Source organism: Nycticebus coucang, chromosome X, assembly GCF_027406575.1.
Source record: "Nycticebus coucang isolate mNycCou1 chromosome X, mNycCou1.pri, whole genome shotgun sequence".
NCBI classification, from domain to species: Eukaryota; Metazoa; Chordata; class Mammalia; order Primates; family Lorisidae; genus Nycticebus; species Nycticebus coucang.
The window spans coordinates 128,734,632-128,753,563 of NC_069804.1; the positions used below are offsets into that span (position 1 = coordinate 128,734,632).

The 18,932-nt window shown below is 42.0% G+C and overlaps 2 protein-coding genes and 2 pseudogenes across 3 annotated transcripts in view; 3 read left to right on the forward strand and 1 right to left on the reverse strand.

Moving 5' to 3' along the window:
* Positions 1 to 18,932, forward strand: part of TRPC5 (transient receptor potential cation channel subfamily C member 5) — a 388,947-nt gene that overhangs the window by 213,939 nt on the left and 156,076 nt on the right. The window lies entirely within an intron of this gene.
* On the forward strand, positions 145 to 1,058 carry LOC128577488 (DCN1-like protein 3; annotated as a pseudogene).
* Positions 4,050 to 5,889, forward strand: LOC128577940 (biorientation of chromosomes in cell division protein 1-like; annotated as a pseudogene).
* Positions 7,427 to 7,759, reverse strand: TRPC5OS (TRPC5 opposite strand). The gene has a single exon (XM_053580295.1). It carries the CDS (start codon positions 7,757 to 7,759, stop codon positions 7,427 to 7,429), a length of 333 nt encoding a protein of 110 aa, XP_053436270.1.

The window sequence follows — 18,932 nt, forward strand, 5'->3', positions numbered from 1 at the left end:
GAAGAGGCAGCAGCGGGGGTAGGAAGCCTGGAAATGTGAGCAGGGATGGTTGGCTGGCGCCTCTGGCTGATGGCATGGTGAGGTACATGGGCCAGTGGCATCCAATCCAGAGGGGGCCACTCTAGAGGCTGGGTCACCAGCACCATGGACCAGTGTGTCAGCAAGTGCAAGAATCCCTCAGCGACCTGGGCAGCAAGAATGGAGACCATGACCCCAGCAGCTAGTCACACAGCAGGTGGGTGCAAGCCACTATGAGGAGTAAGTGCCACTCTGTGGCAAGCTCACTTGACTGACAGGTGCAGCCATGTGGCACCCTAGAGTAAGTGCCACCCTGTGGGACCAAGAAGGTGGAAGCTACCACTGAAGCCTGCCAGCTGCCAACATCCTCGGGAGATGCTAGGGGGGAGTCCAAGTCCAATGCTGAGGAGTCTTCCTTACAGAGATTGGAAGAATTGTTTAGGCGCTACAGGATGAGCAGGAGGTTGCAATTTTGGAGGAAGGCATAGAGCGCTTTTGCAATGACCTGTGTGTCAACCCCACAGAATCTCAAGTGCAGCTCTTGGCTTGGAAGTTCCAGGCTGCAACCGTTTGCAAATTCACCAGCAATCAGTGCAGACAGCATTGACGAATCTGTGCACGGTCCCCTAGCCTCTTAACAGAAGCCAAACGAGAGGATAAATCCGAGGATCTCTACCGGTTTACATTTCCGTTTGGCCTGGACTCTGAAGAAGGATAGCGGTCACTGCATCAGGAAATAGCCATTGCCCTGTGGAAGCTAGTCTTTACCCAGAACAATCGTCCAGTTTGGGGACCAATGGCTAAACTTCCTATCAGAGAACTTGAGGAGCAAGGGCATCTCCAGGGACACTCGGAACATGTTCCTTAACTTCACTCAGGTGATTGGACTCGGCCTCAGCAACTACAGTGAGGATGAGGCCTGGCCAAGCCTCTTCAGTATCTTTGTGGAGTGGGAAAATGGAGTGCAGGAAAAGAGAAGGGAAGGGAGAGGTGCACTCAATTCAGGGCCTGAGTGCTTGGGTCCCAAGGAGCAGACTTAGTGACTCTGTCCCAGGAGCAGCAGCAGGGACCTGCCCGCCGCCATCCAGTTAACCGAGGAACTGGACCTTTCTGGAAATTACTAAAGATCTGGATGTTTTCTTCTTTACACCCTTTTCTGCCTTCTATGAAAGGGCTTTAAAAAGCTGTATCATGTTTAAGCACTTTTGTCATTTTTGGTTATTTCTTTTTTGGGGGAGGATACCCCAAAATATTTGAACCTGGCTACATGTTGTGTATCTTTTTTTTTTTTTTTTTTTTTGAGATAGAGTCTCACGTTGTCCCTCCTGGTAGAGTGCTATGGTGTCACAGCTCACAGCGATAGAGTCTCACGTTGTCCCTCCTGGTAGAGTGCTATGGTGTCACAGCTCACAGCAACCTCAAACTCTTGGGCTTAAGCGATTCTCTTGCTTCAGCCTCCCAAGTAGCAGGGACTACAGTGGCCCATCACAACGCTCAGCTATTTTTTGTTGTTGTTATTGTTGTCGTTGTTGTTTAGCAGACCCGGGAGGGGTTCGAATCCACCAGCCCCGGTGCATGTGGCCGGCGCCCTAACCACTTGGCTATGGGTGCCAAGCCTAGGTTGTAATGATTATTTTTAAAGATTTACACAGATTTAGATAGTAGCATTAACTGTTAAACCACATTGCATTAATTCCCAGGCAATTTAGAGCTATTTTTTTTTTTATTAAATCATAGCTGTGTACATTAATGTGATCATGGAGCACCATACACTAGTTTCATAGACCGTTTGACACATTTTCATCACACTGGTTAACATAGCCTTCCTGGCATTTTCTTAGTTATTGTGCTAAGACATTTACATTCCACATTTACTAAGTTTCACATATACCCCTGTAAGATGCACCGCAGGTCAATTTAGAGCTCTTGAAGTGTCAGGGCCAGCCAAGAGTGTTTGTAGACTGGTGACACCCCCTTTTAAGCTAATTTATCCAAAACCCTCATTTCCCTCACTTTCTAGCTCATTCCTTCTTTGACCTATTGCAGTTCATGTTGAGTTGGTCCATTAACATGCCTGCACCCTGTCCGTCAAATGAGCTTTTTTTTTTTTGTAGAGACAGAGTTTCACTGTACCGCCCTCGGGTAGAGTGCCGTGGCGTCACACGGCTCACAGCAACCTCTAACTCTTGGGCTTACGCGATTCTCTTGCCTCAGCCTCCCGAGCAGCTGGGACTACAGGCGCCCGCCACAACGCCCGGCTATTTTTCTGTTGCAGTTCAGCTGGGGCTGGGTTTGAACTCGCCACCCTCGGCATATGGGGCCGGCGCCCTACTCACTGAGCCACAGGCGCCGCCCCAAATGAGCATTTTTTTTTTTTTGGTGTATGACATCTTTTTTTTTTTTTATTGTTGGGGATTCATTGAGGGTACAATAAGGCAGGTTTTTTAAGAACACATTGGACTGAGAACCACATAAGCATTGAATGCAGAGAAAGCAGTGCTACCTCAGTTTTCTAGAAGTAGACTTCTTTGATAGTTTCCTTTCTCTGATGAAGTTTCTGTATTTTTATGTTGTAAGTGGAAATACTATTTTTCTTCTCATTTGCCTTGGAGCCAAAGTTTCTATTTTGTCAGGAAACTGTGCCTGCCGGCCAACTTGATTTAGAAGGAAAACGTGGTATGGAGCTCTGCTTGAATTTTTTTTAATGTTTTTTCTTTAAGTATCATCAGCTTACTTGTCTGGCAAGTGCAGAAGCCTGGGGTTGGCCCAAACTCTGCCAAACAAATATCAAAATGTATTTAATAGTTAAATATGTGCCCTTTCCCTTCTAGCTGCACCCATGTTGTCACTTAGCCCCTAGGAGTTATTTATTATCTTTTTGTTAGTGTCAGGCTCATTGGGGGTAAGGTGATGACTGTTTAGGTTTACATGACCCTCTTCTCCTTTCCCTACCCCTAAACATGTATATATACATATATAAAATAACATATATATTTTACCTACATAAAATATATATATACACACACATTTAAAAAAAAGAAATAGGGGCAGCGCCTGTGGCCCAGTGAGGACACCGGCCCTATATACCGAGGGTGGGGGGTTCAAACCCGGCCCCAGCCAAACTGCAACAAAAAATAGCCGGGTGTTGTGGTGGGCACCTGTAGTCCCAGCTACTCAGGAGGCTGATGCAAGAGAATCGCCTAAGCCCATGAGTTGGAGGTTGCTGTGGGCTGTGACACCACGGCACTCTACCGAGGGCAACAAAGTAAGGCTCTGTCTCTAAGAAAAAAAATAAAATAAAGAAATAGAACTCATCTAGTCCTGAGGTGCCATTACAGTATAGTATAATCTTTCCTAGTGACTCAACAAGAGGCCAGCCAGCTCCAAATATTATGAGGTTGTAGCACTTTCCTGCTTTGACACCTAAGGATTATATTGACTATTACTTGTTTTATAGGTTGGTTTAAACCTTTACCAGGTTTCGAAGACAAGAGTCGTCTCACAGATTTCTCTTGATGCATTTTGATGACTGCTTAGGTAGCAAAGTTGCTGGTGCTCTCTCATAAAACACCAATGATTTTAACAATCTCACACTAATCTGTTGTAGAATTGTTATAAAGTCCATATTCCGGAGTTCAACTTGGAGGAACAGCTACCCTTCAGTATCTATCTTCTTCAGTGTGTACCGTGAGGGCCGGGTCTGTCCTGTTATAGGTAAACTGCTTATCGAATAGAATGTGTAACTAACCAGTGTTCTCTCCTTGAATAGATTTCCTGATCTTATCCAGGTGTTTATGCTTTGAGTCTTACTTTGAAACAAATCATAACCCAATTTCCTAAAGTCCAAATTCCCTGTGAATAATGTGTATCTTCCCTGGCTGTTTCTAAAACCTTTAATTAAAATATAGATTGTATCTTTACCTTTTATTCAGTTCCTTAGTTGTTATTCTTATTTGCTAAATGTATAGGTTTCCTTGTTTATCTACGATCACTTATCTCCCTTGCATAATTATTCCTATTTGAATGGAGGCATGAACTTGTTACTTCTTGCTTGGCCCACTATTCTATTTAAGTTAAGGAAGCATAGTCTCTTTGCACTACATCAAGTTGTAGCCATTTTGAACATATCTGGGTATCTAGATTCCCTTGCATGTGGAAAGTAAGGTTCAGTTTTCCAGCTAGTCATAGTGTCCGTGGGCTTGTCTGAAGAGTACTCACTCTTCCAAATAGAAATAAGGGTCATGCGCCAGGCTCAGTGGCTCACACCTGTAATCCTAGCACTTGGGAGGCACAGGAGGGTGAATTGCCTGAGGTCCCAGGTTCGAGACCAGCCTGAGCCAGAGCGAGACCTTGTCTCTAAAAGTAGCTGGGCATTGTGGCAGAGTGTGTAGTCCCAGCTACTTGGGAGGCTGAAGCAAGAGGATCACTTGAGCCCAAGAGTTTGAGGTTGCTGTGAGCTAAGATGCCACAGCATTCTACCGAGGGCGACAAAGTGAAACTCTGTCTCAAAAAAAAAAATCTTGGCTGCCGCTGCCACTGCCACCATTATCACCACCACCACCTCCTCCACTGCCACCTTGGAGCCCTCCTCCTTCTCTGACCCCTCCACCACCTCCCAACTCCCCAGCCCAGTGTCCTGGAGAAGCCGCATTTGGTCTGTGTCTCCGCGGGCCAGAGTGCATCCATGGCAGACAGTGGCCGTGGGCAGCGGTGGTGCTGGCCAGGCCTCGGCTTGGTCAGCGACAGGTGCAACTGGGGCCAGTGGGAGCAGCCACCCCATCAACCCGCCCTCGCTGCCTCCCAGCAACCGCAGCTCATCACTCTCATAGTAGACCAGCTCAAGAGTCCAGGCCTGTTTGACAGCTTCTGCCCAGACTGCCTGGCCGACGTGGACACCAAGCCAGCTTATCAAAACCTGAGGCAGAATGTGGATAATTTTCTTTCTTTCTTTCTTTTTTTTTTTTGTTAGAGGAAGTAAATATCTTTTTTTTATTTACCATTTATATTTACTTTTAAAATTATGTCTCTTGAACGTAACTTAAAATTTATAATTAGAGGAATTTATCATCTTTTCCTCTTTATGCTTTATGACATATGTAAGACTCTTTCTCCCTGAACATCACAGATATATTCTTCTCTATTTTCTTTTTTTTAAATTAATTTTAAATCATAGCTGTGTACATTAATGCAATCATGGGGCACCATACATTGGTTGTAATTATAAACAGTTAAGACACATTTTCATCACACTTGTTGACATAGCCTTCCTGGCATTTTCTTAGTTATTGTATTAAGACAGTTACATTCTACATTTACTAAGTTTCACATGTACCCCTGTAAGATGCACCGCAGGTGTAATCCCACCTATCATCCTCCCTCCACTCATCCTCCCCCCTCCCTCCTCTCCCTCTCCCCATTCCCCAAATTCTTAGGTTATAATTGGGTTATAGCTTTCATATGAAAGCCAAAATTTAGTTTCATAGTAGGGCTGAGTACATTGGATACTTTTTCTTCCATTCTTGAGATACTTTACTAAGAAGAATATGTTCCAGCTCCATCCATGTAAACATGAACAAGGTAAAGTCTCCATCTTGATAATTTTGTATCAACACATCTGGACAAGCAGGAATGGAATCCTACAATTAACAAAAACCAGTTGAGAAATGGTCTGAGGCAGAGTGTGGTTCAGTCAGGGATGCTGGAAGCTGGAGCAGACAGGATTATTTCTCAGGTGGTGGATCCAAAACTAAACCACATCTTCAGGCCACAAATCATGAGTTCCCGGCAGCCCAGAAAAAAGCAGTGGAGCCATTACCCCCTCCAGAACCCGAAGGCCGGGACCCTACAGCTCCATCCCAAGGCACTTCCTAAGAATATTCCTGACACATTTTGAAAGTGCCATTTAATCAATGGTGAAAAAGTGGATTCAGTTATGTAAGAGTACAACTACAGAATGAAGATAGGTCAAGGTTATCAGTGATGGCAAGATTTCAACCTTGACCATGGACAGTGTCCAAATTGAATGATGAGGAGCAAGTATGGCAGTGGGAAAGCTGACTATGTTGCTCTGTCACTGTGTTGCCATTTGACCAACCTGTCCAAGAGTGTGACACCAGTAAACACAACAGAGAGAAACACTACAGCAACCCCTTAGGTTGTCCTGAAACAAACTTTTATACTTGAACATGGGGACTATGCATGGACTTCAGGGTTTGTGCTCTGAGATAAACAAGCTACAGTGAAAGAACATAACCAGAACCAAAGCTAATTCAGAGAACAATGACAGGTTAGCTGGGAGTAGGTATTTAACAATGCTTATTTGATGTTGTTTCTGAGTTGCAAACTAGAAAGTACAAGCCACACTAGCATCAGATAGCTTTAGAGTTGTGACCTTCTTGTACATAACCTTCTAGCCAGTTTCCTTTCCCTGTAAGAGGTGACAAAACTTGGAACCCTAGGATATAAGTTCAGACACTGCAGTGAGGAAAAAGAGATGGGGGTTTTCTCTCCAGGGCTGCCTCCTATTCTGCAAGGGCTAGTAGTCTTGAGTGTGTTTACTTTATTCTCATCTTTGTGTTTGTTAGAATGGTCAATAAATGCCCCAAGTTTTTTAATAAAATCATTTGATACCCTTAAAAAAAAAGAAATGATGGTAAATGATAGAATGGGTATAATCAGTGAATTGTCCACACATTTATTTGGTCCTTCTCTGCTTTAATGTGGGGTTCCTTCAACTATTGCATTTTCTTCTTCTGACATATGTAGAATTACTATGTCCAAATACTACTCCACATTTTGTTTAAATTCATGATTTCTCTTATCTCTGAATAGTAAATAAATCTAGGTTGAGGCTGCAGCAGATTCGCTGTAATAAGCCTATCAATTATTCTTTTTAAATTTAGCTATACCCAAGAAGATGAACTTTAAGTCTTTTATAGCATCCTTTGTTTGATAGTTATATCTTAAAGGACCAATAAGGAGTTGTATCTTTTCAAGTAAAAGTATCCCAACACTGTCCCTGTTAATGTGAACATATTCACTGCAATGCTATTCATTGTAGAACAGTGGAAATTGAGCCCTAAGATGTGACAGAGTGCATCAGCTCTTCACTCCCTTGTTAGATGAGGAGTTCTTTTCTTTGCTATTGTTTGTACTTATCATCAGGAATCCTAGCAGAACAAATACAGATAAAGGAAGAACTACATGAATAAAGTCAAAGTTTTTTGAAAAAAGAAGAAAGAAAAGAAACCAGACTTTGCTGAAAGTAAGTCAAATTTAACTTGTTTTAAAATGTATTAATAATGAAAATGTGCACAACCAGGAGAAAACAAATATTGCCAGTGAATCAGAACATACTGAAACAGAGGAAACAATCAGGTCTTACATGCTGGTGTGGGCAAACTGGGTCTTAGTCACTTCTTAACTGATCATTTGCTGCAGCCAGTGTATCATCATAAACCTCATCTAGCCCTAACATAATTTCATCTATATCAAAGAGCAGGTCTTCATCATTTCTCGATTCTAGTATTGTTTCTAAGTCTGACAAATTAGCAAGATCCGGGAGTGACGATTCCTCAGGAGATGGAGATGGTTCTGTTTCCATATTTTCCTCTTTATCATTCTGTTCAGTAGGAATCTGTTGTTCTGCCATCAGTCGTAAAAGCTCTTCAGTTATTGCTAGTAACTGGGTTATACAATCAATAAGACCACTAAGCAGAAAAGCAAATGATGGATAGTCCATGCTTCAGTGATTTTCTCAATAGATAAAAATATTACTAAAAAATGCAGTAAATGGATTCTTGGTGACAATGAGTACTATGGAGATGTTATGTGTTTGCTTTGTATGAGAAATGAGGATATTGATACGATTATGATGGCGATTACAAGGCCAGTAGTACCACAGAACTTTTCGATGGTGTTGGCGAACCTTACACAAAATTTATATATGGTACTTGTTTGTAAAGTAGTGAACTGCTGTTGTAATAACCACCAGACAGATTGTCACAGCCAAGAAAAAAACAGCAATGCAGATCTAATAATAGAAAAGAGAAAAATAAGAATTAGTATCCTTGAACCTTTACCCATCCTATAGGTTCTAGCTATAGGATGCCCTATCAAGAACTGTCCGTAAGGTTGAAAGGGTATCTTCTAGCTATTTCTCCTCTTTTTTTTTTTTTTTTTTTTGAGACAGAGCCTCAAGCTGTCACCCTGGGTAGAGTGTTGTGGCATCACAGCTCACAGCAACCTCCAACTCCTAGGCTCAAGTAATTCTCTTGCCTCTGTCTCCCAAGTAGCTGGGACTATTGGCACCCACCACAACACCCAGCCTTTTTTTTTTTTTCTTTGGTTGCAGCCGTCATTGTCGTTTGGCAGGCCTGGGCTGGATTCGAGCCCACCAGCTCAGGTGTATGTGGCTGGCGCCTTAGCTGCTTGAGCCACAGGCGTCGAGCCTCCTCTTTTTTTGATACCTTATGAGGATCGACTACTTCTGTTTCCTTTGAATTTCTCATGGTCTTTATCCTTTTTAGGAGTACATTTACTTAGGGTCTTTCAATTAACTCTGCTTTTATTAGTACCTTTGCCTCCTTGCCATTTATATCTGCTACTGCTAAATTCTTTCTGTGTTTTTAATAATCCATTCATCAAAACTTCCAGTTGCCCTGTAGCCTAAGGAATGTATGGTAAATAAAAGCCCCATTTTCTCTGTCTTTTGCCAAACTTTGGAAAACTTTAGTTATACGATTAGTTCCTTGATATTTTATGTTACTGCCTATCTTCCATATCAAGCAGCTCGTTCCTCCAACTTTAGCTAAAGCCATGGTCGTACTATTTTTATCTGCATGTCTGGTGGGCTCTTCAAACCATCTTTTTAATTACTAAGTATATACTTCTGTAAGGCAATGTTCTTTGTTTAAAAATTCAGGAATTGGTCCAATATAATCTACCAGCCACATTTGGTAGTTTACCACTCCCCACACCCCTTAAGATGAGTTTGTTGAGGATGTAAGAAGTTTTTAGTTATTTGACATGTCTCATATTGATCATATTTATTACTCACTTATTTGTTTGATTCATAGTTTTTTTTTGTCACCCTTTCTCCTCTGCTTACCTAGTACACTCAGTTTCTATGCCCTGAGGTTTCATGTGCCCATTCTGCAACCCTAAATTGAACTGACAGAGGACCTAAGTGGAAACTTCAGACTCCCTGAGGCTGCAGAGTCTACATTAGTTATTTGGAGCCAGGTTGTCTTCTCTCCCATTCTTAATAGGTCATTATGTTTTTTGTTCTCATAAGCTGATACGTGTTCTACATAAATTGCTAAATTCCTTCCTTTTTTTTTTTTTTTTCTGTGAGACATATTCTGTCTCACTCTGTCACCCTGGGTAGGTGCCATGGTGTCATAGCTCACAGCAACCTCAAACTCTTTTTTTTTTTTTTTGGTAGAGACAGAGTCTCACTGTACCGCCCTCGGGTAGAGTGCCGTGGCGTCACACGGCTCACAGCAACCTCTAACTCTTGGGCTTACGCGATTCTCTCGCCTCAGCCTCCTGAGCAGCTGAGACTACAGGCGCCCGCCACAACACCTGGCTAGCAACCTCAAACTCTTAAGCTCAAGAGATTCTCTTGCCTCAGGCTCCTGAGTAGCTGGGACTACAGGCGCCCACCACAATGCACGATAGTTTTTCTATTTTTAGTAGAGATGGGGCTCTCACTCTTGTTCAGGCTGGTCTCAAACTACTGAGCTCGAGCGATCCACCCACCTTGTCCTGCCAGAATGCTAGGATAACTGGTGTGAGCCACCATGCCCGGCCACTAAATTCCTTCCTTTGATCTCATACCTCCCTTCCCCAGAATATTTTTCCTTTAATAGTTCAGTCTGTAATTTCCCATTTGTTAAAGCATATATTTCCAGTCTATGGCTGATCAGCGTAGCTACCTATATACCTTTGGCCAATTGTTTTCTTGGGCATATCCACCCAATAATTTCTGGTTATTCATCCCGTATATTGGGCTGATTTTCTTTCTCCAGCTTCAGTCAGGCTTTTCCTAGTGGAAAGTCTAAGAAGCAGCCATCCATTTCACTCCTTTAGGATTCTGCCAAGTCTATTATTACCAATGTCCTGAATTCTGACCAGAGTGGGGCCCAGCAAGCCATAGGCTTCACCTCCAACTGACTGTGCTCCATGCACGTTTACTGGAGTACAGCAAATCATCAGCCGGATGGTCTGAGACTTGCGCCTGGAGCTTCCTAGTCTTCACAGGGCCTGGGTGATACACTTAGTTACATACTGTCTCCAGTTAGCATGAGTCCTGTCAGATCACTATAATAGTTTTGTCCAAAATCCTACCAGTCGACATGGGGTTTGCCCTGATGATAAGAATCACAGCCATACTGACTAGACAGCATGATTTTGATTAGAGGCAACTTTCCATCTGAAAAATGGGAGAATGGATCGGCACCTGTGGCTCAGGCGGCTAAGGTGCCAGCCATATACACCAACAGCTGGTGGGTTCAAATCCAGCCCGGGCCTGCCAAAGAACAACAACTATAACCAAAAAATAGCCAGGTGTGGTGGTGGGCGCCCATGGTCCCAGCTACTTGGGAGGTTGAGGCAAGAGAAGTGCTTCAGCCCAGGTTGCTGTGAGCCGTAATGCCACAACACTCTACCCAGAGCAACAGCTTAAGGCTCTGTCTCAAAGAAAAAAAAAAGGGGGCGGCGCCTGTGGCTCAGTGAGTAGGGCGCTGGCCCCATATGCCGAGGGTGGCGGGTTCAAACCCAGCCCCGGCCAAACTGCAACAAAAAAATAGCCGGGCGTTGTGGCGGGCACCTGTAATCCCAGCTGCTCGGGAGGCTGAGGCAAGAGAATCACGTAAGCCCAAGAGTTAGAGGTTGCTGTGAGCCGTGTGACGCCATGGCTCTCTACCGGAGGGCGGTACAGTGAGACTCTGTCTCTACAAAAAAAAAAAGGGAGAATGGGCTGGGGATGGTGGCTCATGCCTATAATCCTAGCACTCTGGGAGGCTGAGTTGGGTGGATTACTTGAACTCATGAGTTCAAGACCAGCCTGGGTAAAAGTGAGACCCCCGTCTCTACTAAAAAATAGAAAAATGGAGGCAGAAGGAGCCCATGATTTGGAGGTTGCTGTGAGCCATGATTCTACAGCACTCTACCCAGGGTGACAGCTTGAGACTCTGTCTCAAAAAGAAGAAAAAGAAAAATGGGAGAATGGGTACTAGAGATATAGAAGTTTGTTTTATTAACTATTAATAAATACTAACTAATAAATAAAAACTAATAAAACAAATCTGTTTTTTGATTTGAAAGAAAGCAGTCTGGTAAAAAAAAAAAAAAAGAAAGCAGTCTGATAAAGGGAAATATGAAAAGAAATAATTAAAAGGAATTTGACAGGCGGTGCCTGTGGCTCAGTCGGTAAGGCGCTGGCCCCATATACCGAGGGTGGCGGGTTCAAACCCGGCCCCAGCTGAACTGCAACCAAAAAATAGCTGGGCGTTGTGGCAGGCGCCTGTAGTCCCAGCTCCTCGGGAGGCTGAGGCAAGAGAATTGCTTAAGCCCAGGAGTTGGAGGTTGCTGTGAGCTGTGTGATGCCATGGCACTCTACCGAGGGCCATAAACTGAGACTCTGTCTCTACTAAAAAAAAAAAAAGGAATTTGACATTAACATAGACTATATATCAGCTCAGCAGAAGAGAAACACAGAAGAAATATGTGTTAAATATTGTTAGAAGCTGGGCATTATGGTTCATCCCTATAATCTCAGTACTGTGAAAGGCCAAGGCAGGAGGCTCGCTAGAGGGCAAGAGTTTTGAGGGCACCCTGGCAACATAGTGAGAGCCTATTGCTATAATGTTTTTTAATTAGCTGGGCATGGTGGCATGCACCTATAATCCCAGCTACTCAAGAGGTTGCAGTGGGAGGATTCTATCAGCCCAGAGGTTGGAGGCTGCAGTGAGCTCTGTATGATGTGCCATTGAACTCCAGCCTGGGTGATAGGGTGAAAATTTTGTCTGCAAAAAAGCTATAAAATAAATAATTACTGTTAAAGAGCACCACCACATTTTTTTAAAGGAAGTGATAAGCTACTACTATATGGTATTCGTAATCCAAAGGCAGAAGAGGGTGACAGGAACATAGTCACACAAAACCTATTTAAATTCTGGCTTCCTTTTAACCCAGCTTTTTCTCCACTTCTCTGTCTCCCTCTAGGCCTCTTTTATTCCTCTTGGTCAATATGCTTCCGTTTATTCACCAGTATGTTTCGTTCTATTTCGGTCTCTCTGTATCTCCATCTTCCCCTATCCTTTTTTATTATCTTTTCTTCTATCTCCCTCCCCAAACTGGGAAAAATTTACAAATAAATTGTATGATATTCTTTTCAAATTGATACCGTATTTATTGAGTCATACATTATACAATCTAAATGTAAAGAGCTAAGAAGTAGAACGTTTTACATTTTGCTCTCTTACAAGAAAAATGTAGTTACTTATTACTTTATATAGCCCTTGATTTATTTTTTTCTATGGCTTGGTCACTTTTGATGGGGAAAAAATTGCTGCCCTACCCTTAATTCTGCTAAGCCTTGTGTTAGCTAATCCATAGTACTTACTTTCAAAGTCTCTTGTACTCTAGCAGCTAGAGGGTAAGGAGAGGGCAGGAGAAACTGCTAAGTACTGCAATACTAAGAGAAAATAAGAGTACAGAATCAGCTTATTCTAGTTATGGTCATTTTCAAAGCAACCAACCCCAGACACTTTAGTTTTCCTAAAGGGGTATAGTTTATGCCCAGCCCCAACTCACTTTAAGGGTCTTCTTATGTATTTTTTCCTCTTCCTGGGATCCCATTCCCCCCTGGGGGGGGGACGACTTCTTGTTATTCTGATCTCTATTTTACTATAACCCCCTCAGATGGCCTACTCCCCAACCTGGAAAAAGCACCTAATTATACCTTTTCCATCAAGCATACACCGCATTTTTGCATTATGGCACCTATAACTAGCTCATATTTTCTTGTTTGTTTGTTTTCTGGTCTGGAGCCCAACCCCCATATGCATAGAGACTGAAATGTAAATGTCATGAGATTAGGAAATTTGTCTGTTTTCTTTTCTGTTGTATACCCAAGGCACAGAAGCCTATTTGCCATGTAGTAGGTAATCAGTAAATGTCTTTGCATAAAGGAAGGGAAGGATGGAGGAATAACTTTTAAGCTCATCTATTGAGTAAGCTTCAACCAAGCAGGGGCATAACAGGGGATACAAAGATGAACAAACTCATCAAAACGTACAATTAATAGCCGAGCATGGTGGCTCACGCTTGTAATTCTAGCACTCTAGGAGGCTGAGGTGGGTGGATAGCCTGAGCTCACAGGTTCAAGACCAGCCTGAGCAAGTGCGAGACCCTGTCTCTAAAAAACAGCCAGGACGCCTGTAGTCCCAGCTACTTGGGAGGCTGAGACAAGAGAATCGCTTGAACCCAAGAGTTTGAGGTTGATATGAGCTATGATGCCACAGTACTTTACCGAGGGCAACAAAGTGAGACTCTGTCCCCCCCCCAAAAAAAAACACAAATAAACAAAAAAACCTGTACAATTAATAAAATGAATAGACAACCCACAGACTCAGAGAAAATATTCACAAAACATCTCTGACAAAGAACTTAAAATTAAAATATATAAATAGCCCCTACCACTCAATAATAAAGAGACAATCCAAATTTTAAAATGGGAAAAATATTTGAACAGACATTTCACAAAGTAAGAAAAATGAATAGCTAATGAGCAAACGAAAACATACTCAACATCCTTAGTAATCAGGGAAATGCAACTTAACATCCCCATAAAATACTACAATACACTCACTAGACTAGCTAAAATTAAGGGATGGCATCACCAAATGTTGACAAAGATGCAGAGCAACCCATAATTCTCACATGTTGCTTGTGGGGGTGTAAAAAGGTGCAACCTCCTTGGAAGAAGATCTGTCAGTTTCTTATAAAATTAAGCACAGGGGTGGCGCCTGTGGCTCAAGGAGTAGGGCGCCGGCCCCATATGTCAGAGGTGGCGGGTTCAAACCCAGCCCCAGCCAAAAACCACACAAAATAAACAAATAAATAAATAAAACACACTTAAAAAAAAAAAACTAAGCACACACCTATCTTCATCCCAACAATTCTACTCTGAAGTATTTACCCAAGAGACTTTTACAAGACTTCACAAAGAGACCTTTACAAGAATGGTTATAGCAGCTTTATGCATAATAAGCAAAAAAAGTGGAAAGAGCCCAGGTGTCCATCAGGAGGAGAGTGGATAAACAAACTATAATATATTCACACAATGTGATACTAATCAGCAATAAAAAGAAAGGTACTACTGATCAAAACAACTAAATAGATGAGTACCTGTTACACTTAGTGAAAGAAGGCAGACACAAAAGAATACATATCTTGTGATTCTATTCATATACAATTCTGAAAGAGGCAAAATCATCTACGGTAGAAAAAATGAGAACAATGGTTGCATCCAGGGGAGTAGGAAAGGAATAGGAACCGATTGGGAAGGGACAAATGAGGATTTACTAGGGTGATGGTCATGATCATATTTTAGATAAGGTGGGTTTCATAGGAATATGCATTTGTGTACTTATGGAATGGTACTCTTAAGATATGTGAATTTTACTGTATATAAATTTTACCCCTCCCAGAAGTTACCAAGCATGATCCCTAGCCTCATATGGTATGTATTAGATCACATACCTATAAATACAATTAAAAATGCTCACAATTTATGGAAGATGTATTATGTGTCAAGGACTGTAAAACCCATTTTTCTTGTATTAGAAGTTGAGTATCCTTTATCTAAAATGTTTGGAATCAAAGTGTTTTGAATTTCAGATTTTTCCAGATTTTGGAATATTTGCATATACATAATGAGATACCTTAGGGATGGGACCCAAATCTAAACACAAAATTCATTTACATTCCATAAACACCTCATACACGTAGTCTGAAGGTAATTTTATGTTATTTTTAAAATAAATTTGTGCATGAAACAAAACTTTATGTACACTGAACAATTAGAAACAAACTTTATGTACACTGAACAATTAGCAAAGGTATCATGTTAGCACTCAAAAAGTTTTGGATTTTGTAACATTTCAGACTTTCAGATTAGGGTTGTTCAAGCTGTAGTTTGTTTATTTTTAGAAACAGGGTCTCATTCTGTCACCCAGGCTGGAATGCAGTGGTGCAATTATGGCTCACTACAGCCTTGAACTCCTGAGTTCACATGATCTTTCCACTTCAGCCTCCTGAAGAACTGGGATTATAGGTATGTGCTACCATGAGAGTTTATTTTTTTAATTTTATATAGGGACCGGGTCTCACTGTAATGCCCAGGCTAGTTTCAAATTCCTGGCCTCAAGCAGTCCTCCCACCTCCCTATTTGATGGGATTTTAGGCCTGAGCCACCACATAGGGCTTAACCTGCAGTATATTTGATCCTCATAATACAATAATCCTATGAAGTCATAGGTGGAAAAATTAAGGATCAGAGAAATAAGTAACTTGCCCATGATCACATGGTAAATAAAGAAGCAGAGCTAGAAGTCAGCCCAGGTCTAACTTCTGAAGTCCCATGACACAGGACTTCAGGTGCCTACAGGAGCAAATTTACCTTAGGGACAGAGCTGACCTCTCAAACTGTAATATAATTGATAATGTCATTTGCTATCCCTAGAAATTGTTTGAATTTCAAGTTGAATGTGATTAAGGCATATCGATTCCTAGGGAATCCCCATCATCTGTGACTGGGATGTTGAAGGATGTGTCCATCACATGCCCTTCCACTGACCTACTGAATTGGCCCAAACACACAAAAACTACTCACCTACTCACCTGTGATAGAAATGCGCTAGATGAAGGAGTCAAGCCTAAGAAACGATTTCTGCACTTCTTCCAAACAGGAGGCGAATGCTCCTGCCACCACTAAAAACACTGCCCCCCCCAAAAAAAAGAGAAGACAAATTGTAAAACAGGTTTAAAGATATCCGCAAGCTATAGAAACAAACTCAAGATGAACTAAAATTTTACAAAGCAAAGAACCTTCCCTAAGGGAGCTGACAGTCACAGGCGGTTTTTTCCTTCCCTGTGGCATTTGCTAATTCTGAGAGCACAAGATGAAGATAAGTCTTGGCCCTAAAACCAGAGGATACTACTGAGGAAAAGGAGAAAGTGTCAATAACTTTTGACACTTGCTGAGAGGCTAGCTTAATGGGTTGGAAACTTGAGCATCCTGAAATACAAGATTAAGGTTTTTTTGTTGGTTTGTTTCTTTGTCTTTTTGAGAAGGAAAGAGAATTTTATTACTTTGCCCGGCAAAGGAGGAAAAATGGCAGACAGTTCATCATAAAATACTGATTTTTCCTGCGGAAACATGGAGCTCTTAAAAGGGAGGGCCTACTGTCATTCAAATACAGGTAATGATTATTATTCTCCCATCTCAGTCCCATCTCCTACAGAGACAAAACCATGACCTCAACCCACTGTGGGAGGCCTAGTTTTTCTTTTCTTGTCTGAAATTAGGTGAGTTTTATGCTGGCATCTGAGTAGTTAAGGCAGAGTGAAATCTACAGTCTGTTGGTATTTCAGACACAAATTCTCACTAGAGAAAGGGGGACTGCCAAAAACAGGCTACTGGTCTCCCCCTCAAAAATTTACCTAGATTTTGAAGTTAAAAGGACATAAGAAAGACTAATGAGTTGGTAAGATCAAAACCATACCCAAAGGGCAATTTTAACAAAGTGTTTCTAAAATGTATAAGGATATATAAAGGGCTTAGTGTGGCTAAGTATCTTAAAGAAGAACAAAATTGGAAGACATATACCATCAAGTATCAAGGCTAGCTATATAGCTACAGAAATCACAACAACATGGTACTGGCACAAGGGCAGACAAATAATCAACGGAATCATGACCTTTACCTCACACCAGATACCAAAATAATAATTAATAATAATAATAATTTTAAATGAATCATAGGACTAAATACGAAAGATAAAACAATAAAGCTTCTAGATCAAACCACCAGAGAAAATCTGCAAAATCTTCAGTATGAAAAGATTTCCTATAGCACACAAAAAACAAACTATGAAAGAAAAGATTAATAAAACAGGATTTCAGTCCAGGCATGGTGGCTCACATCTGTAATCCTACCACTCTGGGAGGCTGACACAGGAAGATTGCTTGAGTTCAGTAGTTTGTTCAAGACCAGCATGAGACCCCATGTCTACTAAAACTAGAAAAAATTAGCTAGGCATTGTGGCTGGCACCTGCTGCTTGCAAGGCTGAGGCAGGAGGATCACCTGAACGCAGGAGTTTGAGGTTGCTGTGAGCTAGGCTGACACCGAATAAGATTCTGTCTCAAATAAATAAATAAATAAATAAATAAATAAATACAAGTGAATATATACCTAAATAAAATAAATAGGATTTTTTTTTTTTTGAGACAGAGTCTCACTATGTCACCCTCAGTAGAGTTCTGTGGTGTCACAGCTCATAGCAACCTCCAACTCTTGGGCTTAAGCGACTCTCTTGCCTCATGAGGTCTCCCATGTAGCTGGGACTACAAGTGCCTGCCACAATGCTGGGCTTTTTTGTTGCAGTTGTTTAGCTGGCCCGGGCCGGGTTCGAACCCGCCACCCTTGGAGTATGTGGCTGGCGCTGTAACCACTGTGCTACGGGAGCTGAGCCATAAATAAATAGGATTTAAGTTAAGAACTTACATTTATTAAAAGATACCATAAAAAAGTGAAAAGGCGGCTCAACACCCGTAGCACAGTGATTACGGTGCTAGCCGCATGCACTGAGGCTGGCAAGTTCGAGCCCACCCCAGTCAGCTAAACAACAATGACAACTGCAACAAAAAATAGCCAGGCATTGTGGTGGGCACCTACAGTCCCAGCTACTTCGCAGGATGAGGCAAAAGAATCGCTTAAGCCCAAGAGTTTGAGATTCTGTGAGCTGTGTCGCCACAGCACTCTACTGAGGGCTTTGTAAGACTCTGTCTCACCAAAAAAAGCGAGAAGGCCAACCACAGACTTGAAGAAAATATTCACAATATATATATATGATAAAAGATTTATATCCAGCCGGCCCAGTGGCTCATACCTGTAAGCACTATGGGAGGCCTAAGTGGATGGATTGCTTGAGCTCACAAGTTCGAGACCAGTCTGAGCAAAAGCAAGACCCTGTCTTTACTAAAAATAGAGAAGGAGGATCACTTGAGACCAAAAGTTTGGGGTTGCAGTGAGCTATGATGCCACAGCACTCTACCCAGGGCGACAGCTTGAGACTCTGTCTCAAAAAAAGAAACAATTGGTTGGACCACATCTATGGTACATTTTACACAGTACATGTCAAATGTACTAAGTATAGAGTATAAATGTCTTAACACAATAATTAAGAAAGTGTGGTGAAGGCTTTGTTAACCAGTTGTTGTATTTCTAATTGCATATGAAACCAGCACATTGTACCCCATAAATGCATTAACGTACACAGCTATGATTCAATAATAAAAAACTTTTGGGTTTTGAAAAAGATTTATATCCACTATATACATACTTTGGCTCTCTTTTTTTTTTAGAGACAGCCGTGGCATCACAGCTCACAGCAACCTCTAACTCCTGGGCTTAGGCGATTCTTTTGCCTCAGCTTCCTGAGTAGCTGGGACTATAGGCACCCGCCACAACGCCCGGCCATTTTCTTGTTGCGGTTTGGCTCAGGGCCGGGTTTGAACCCACCACCCTTGGTATATGGGGCCGGCACCCTACCAGTGAGCCACAGGCGCCGCCCTATACATTTGTAACTCTTACAAATTAATAAGAAGATAATCTAATTTTCAA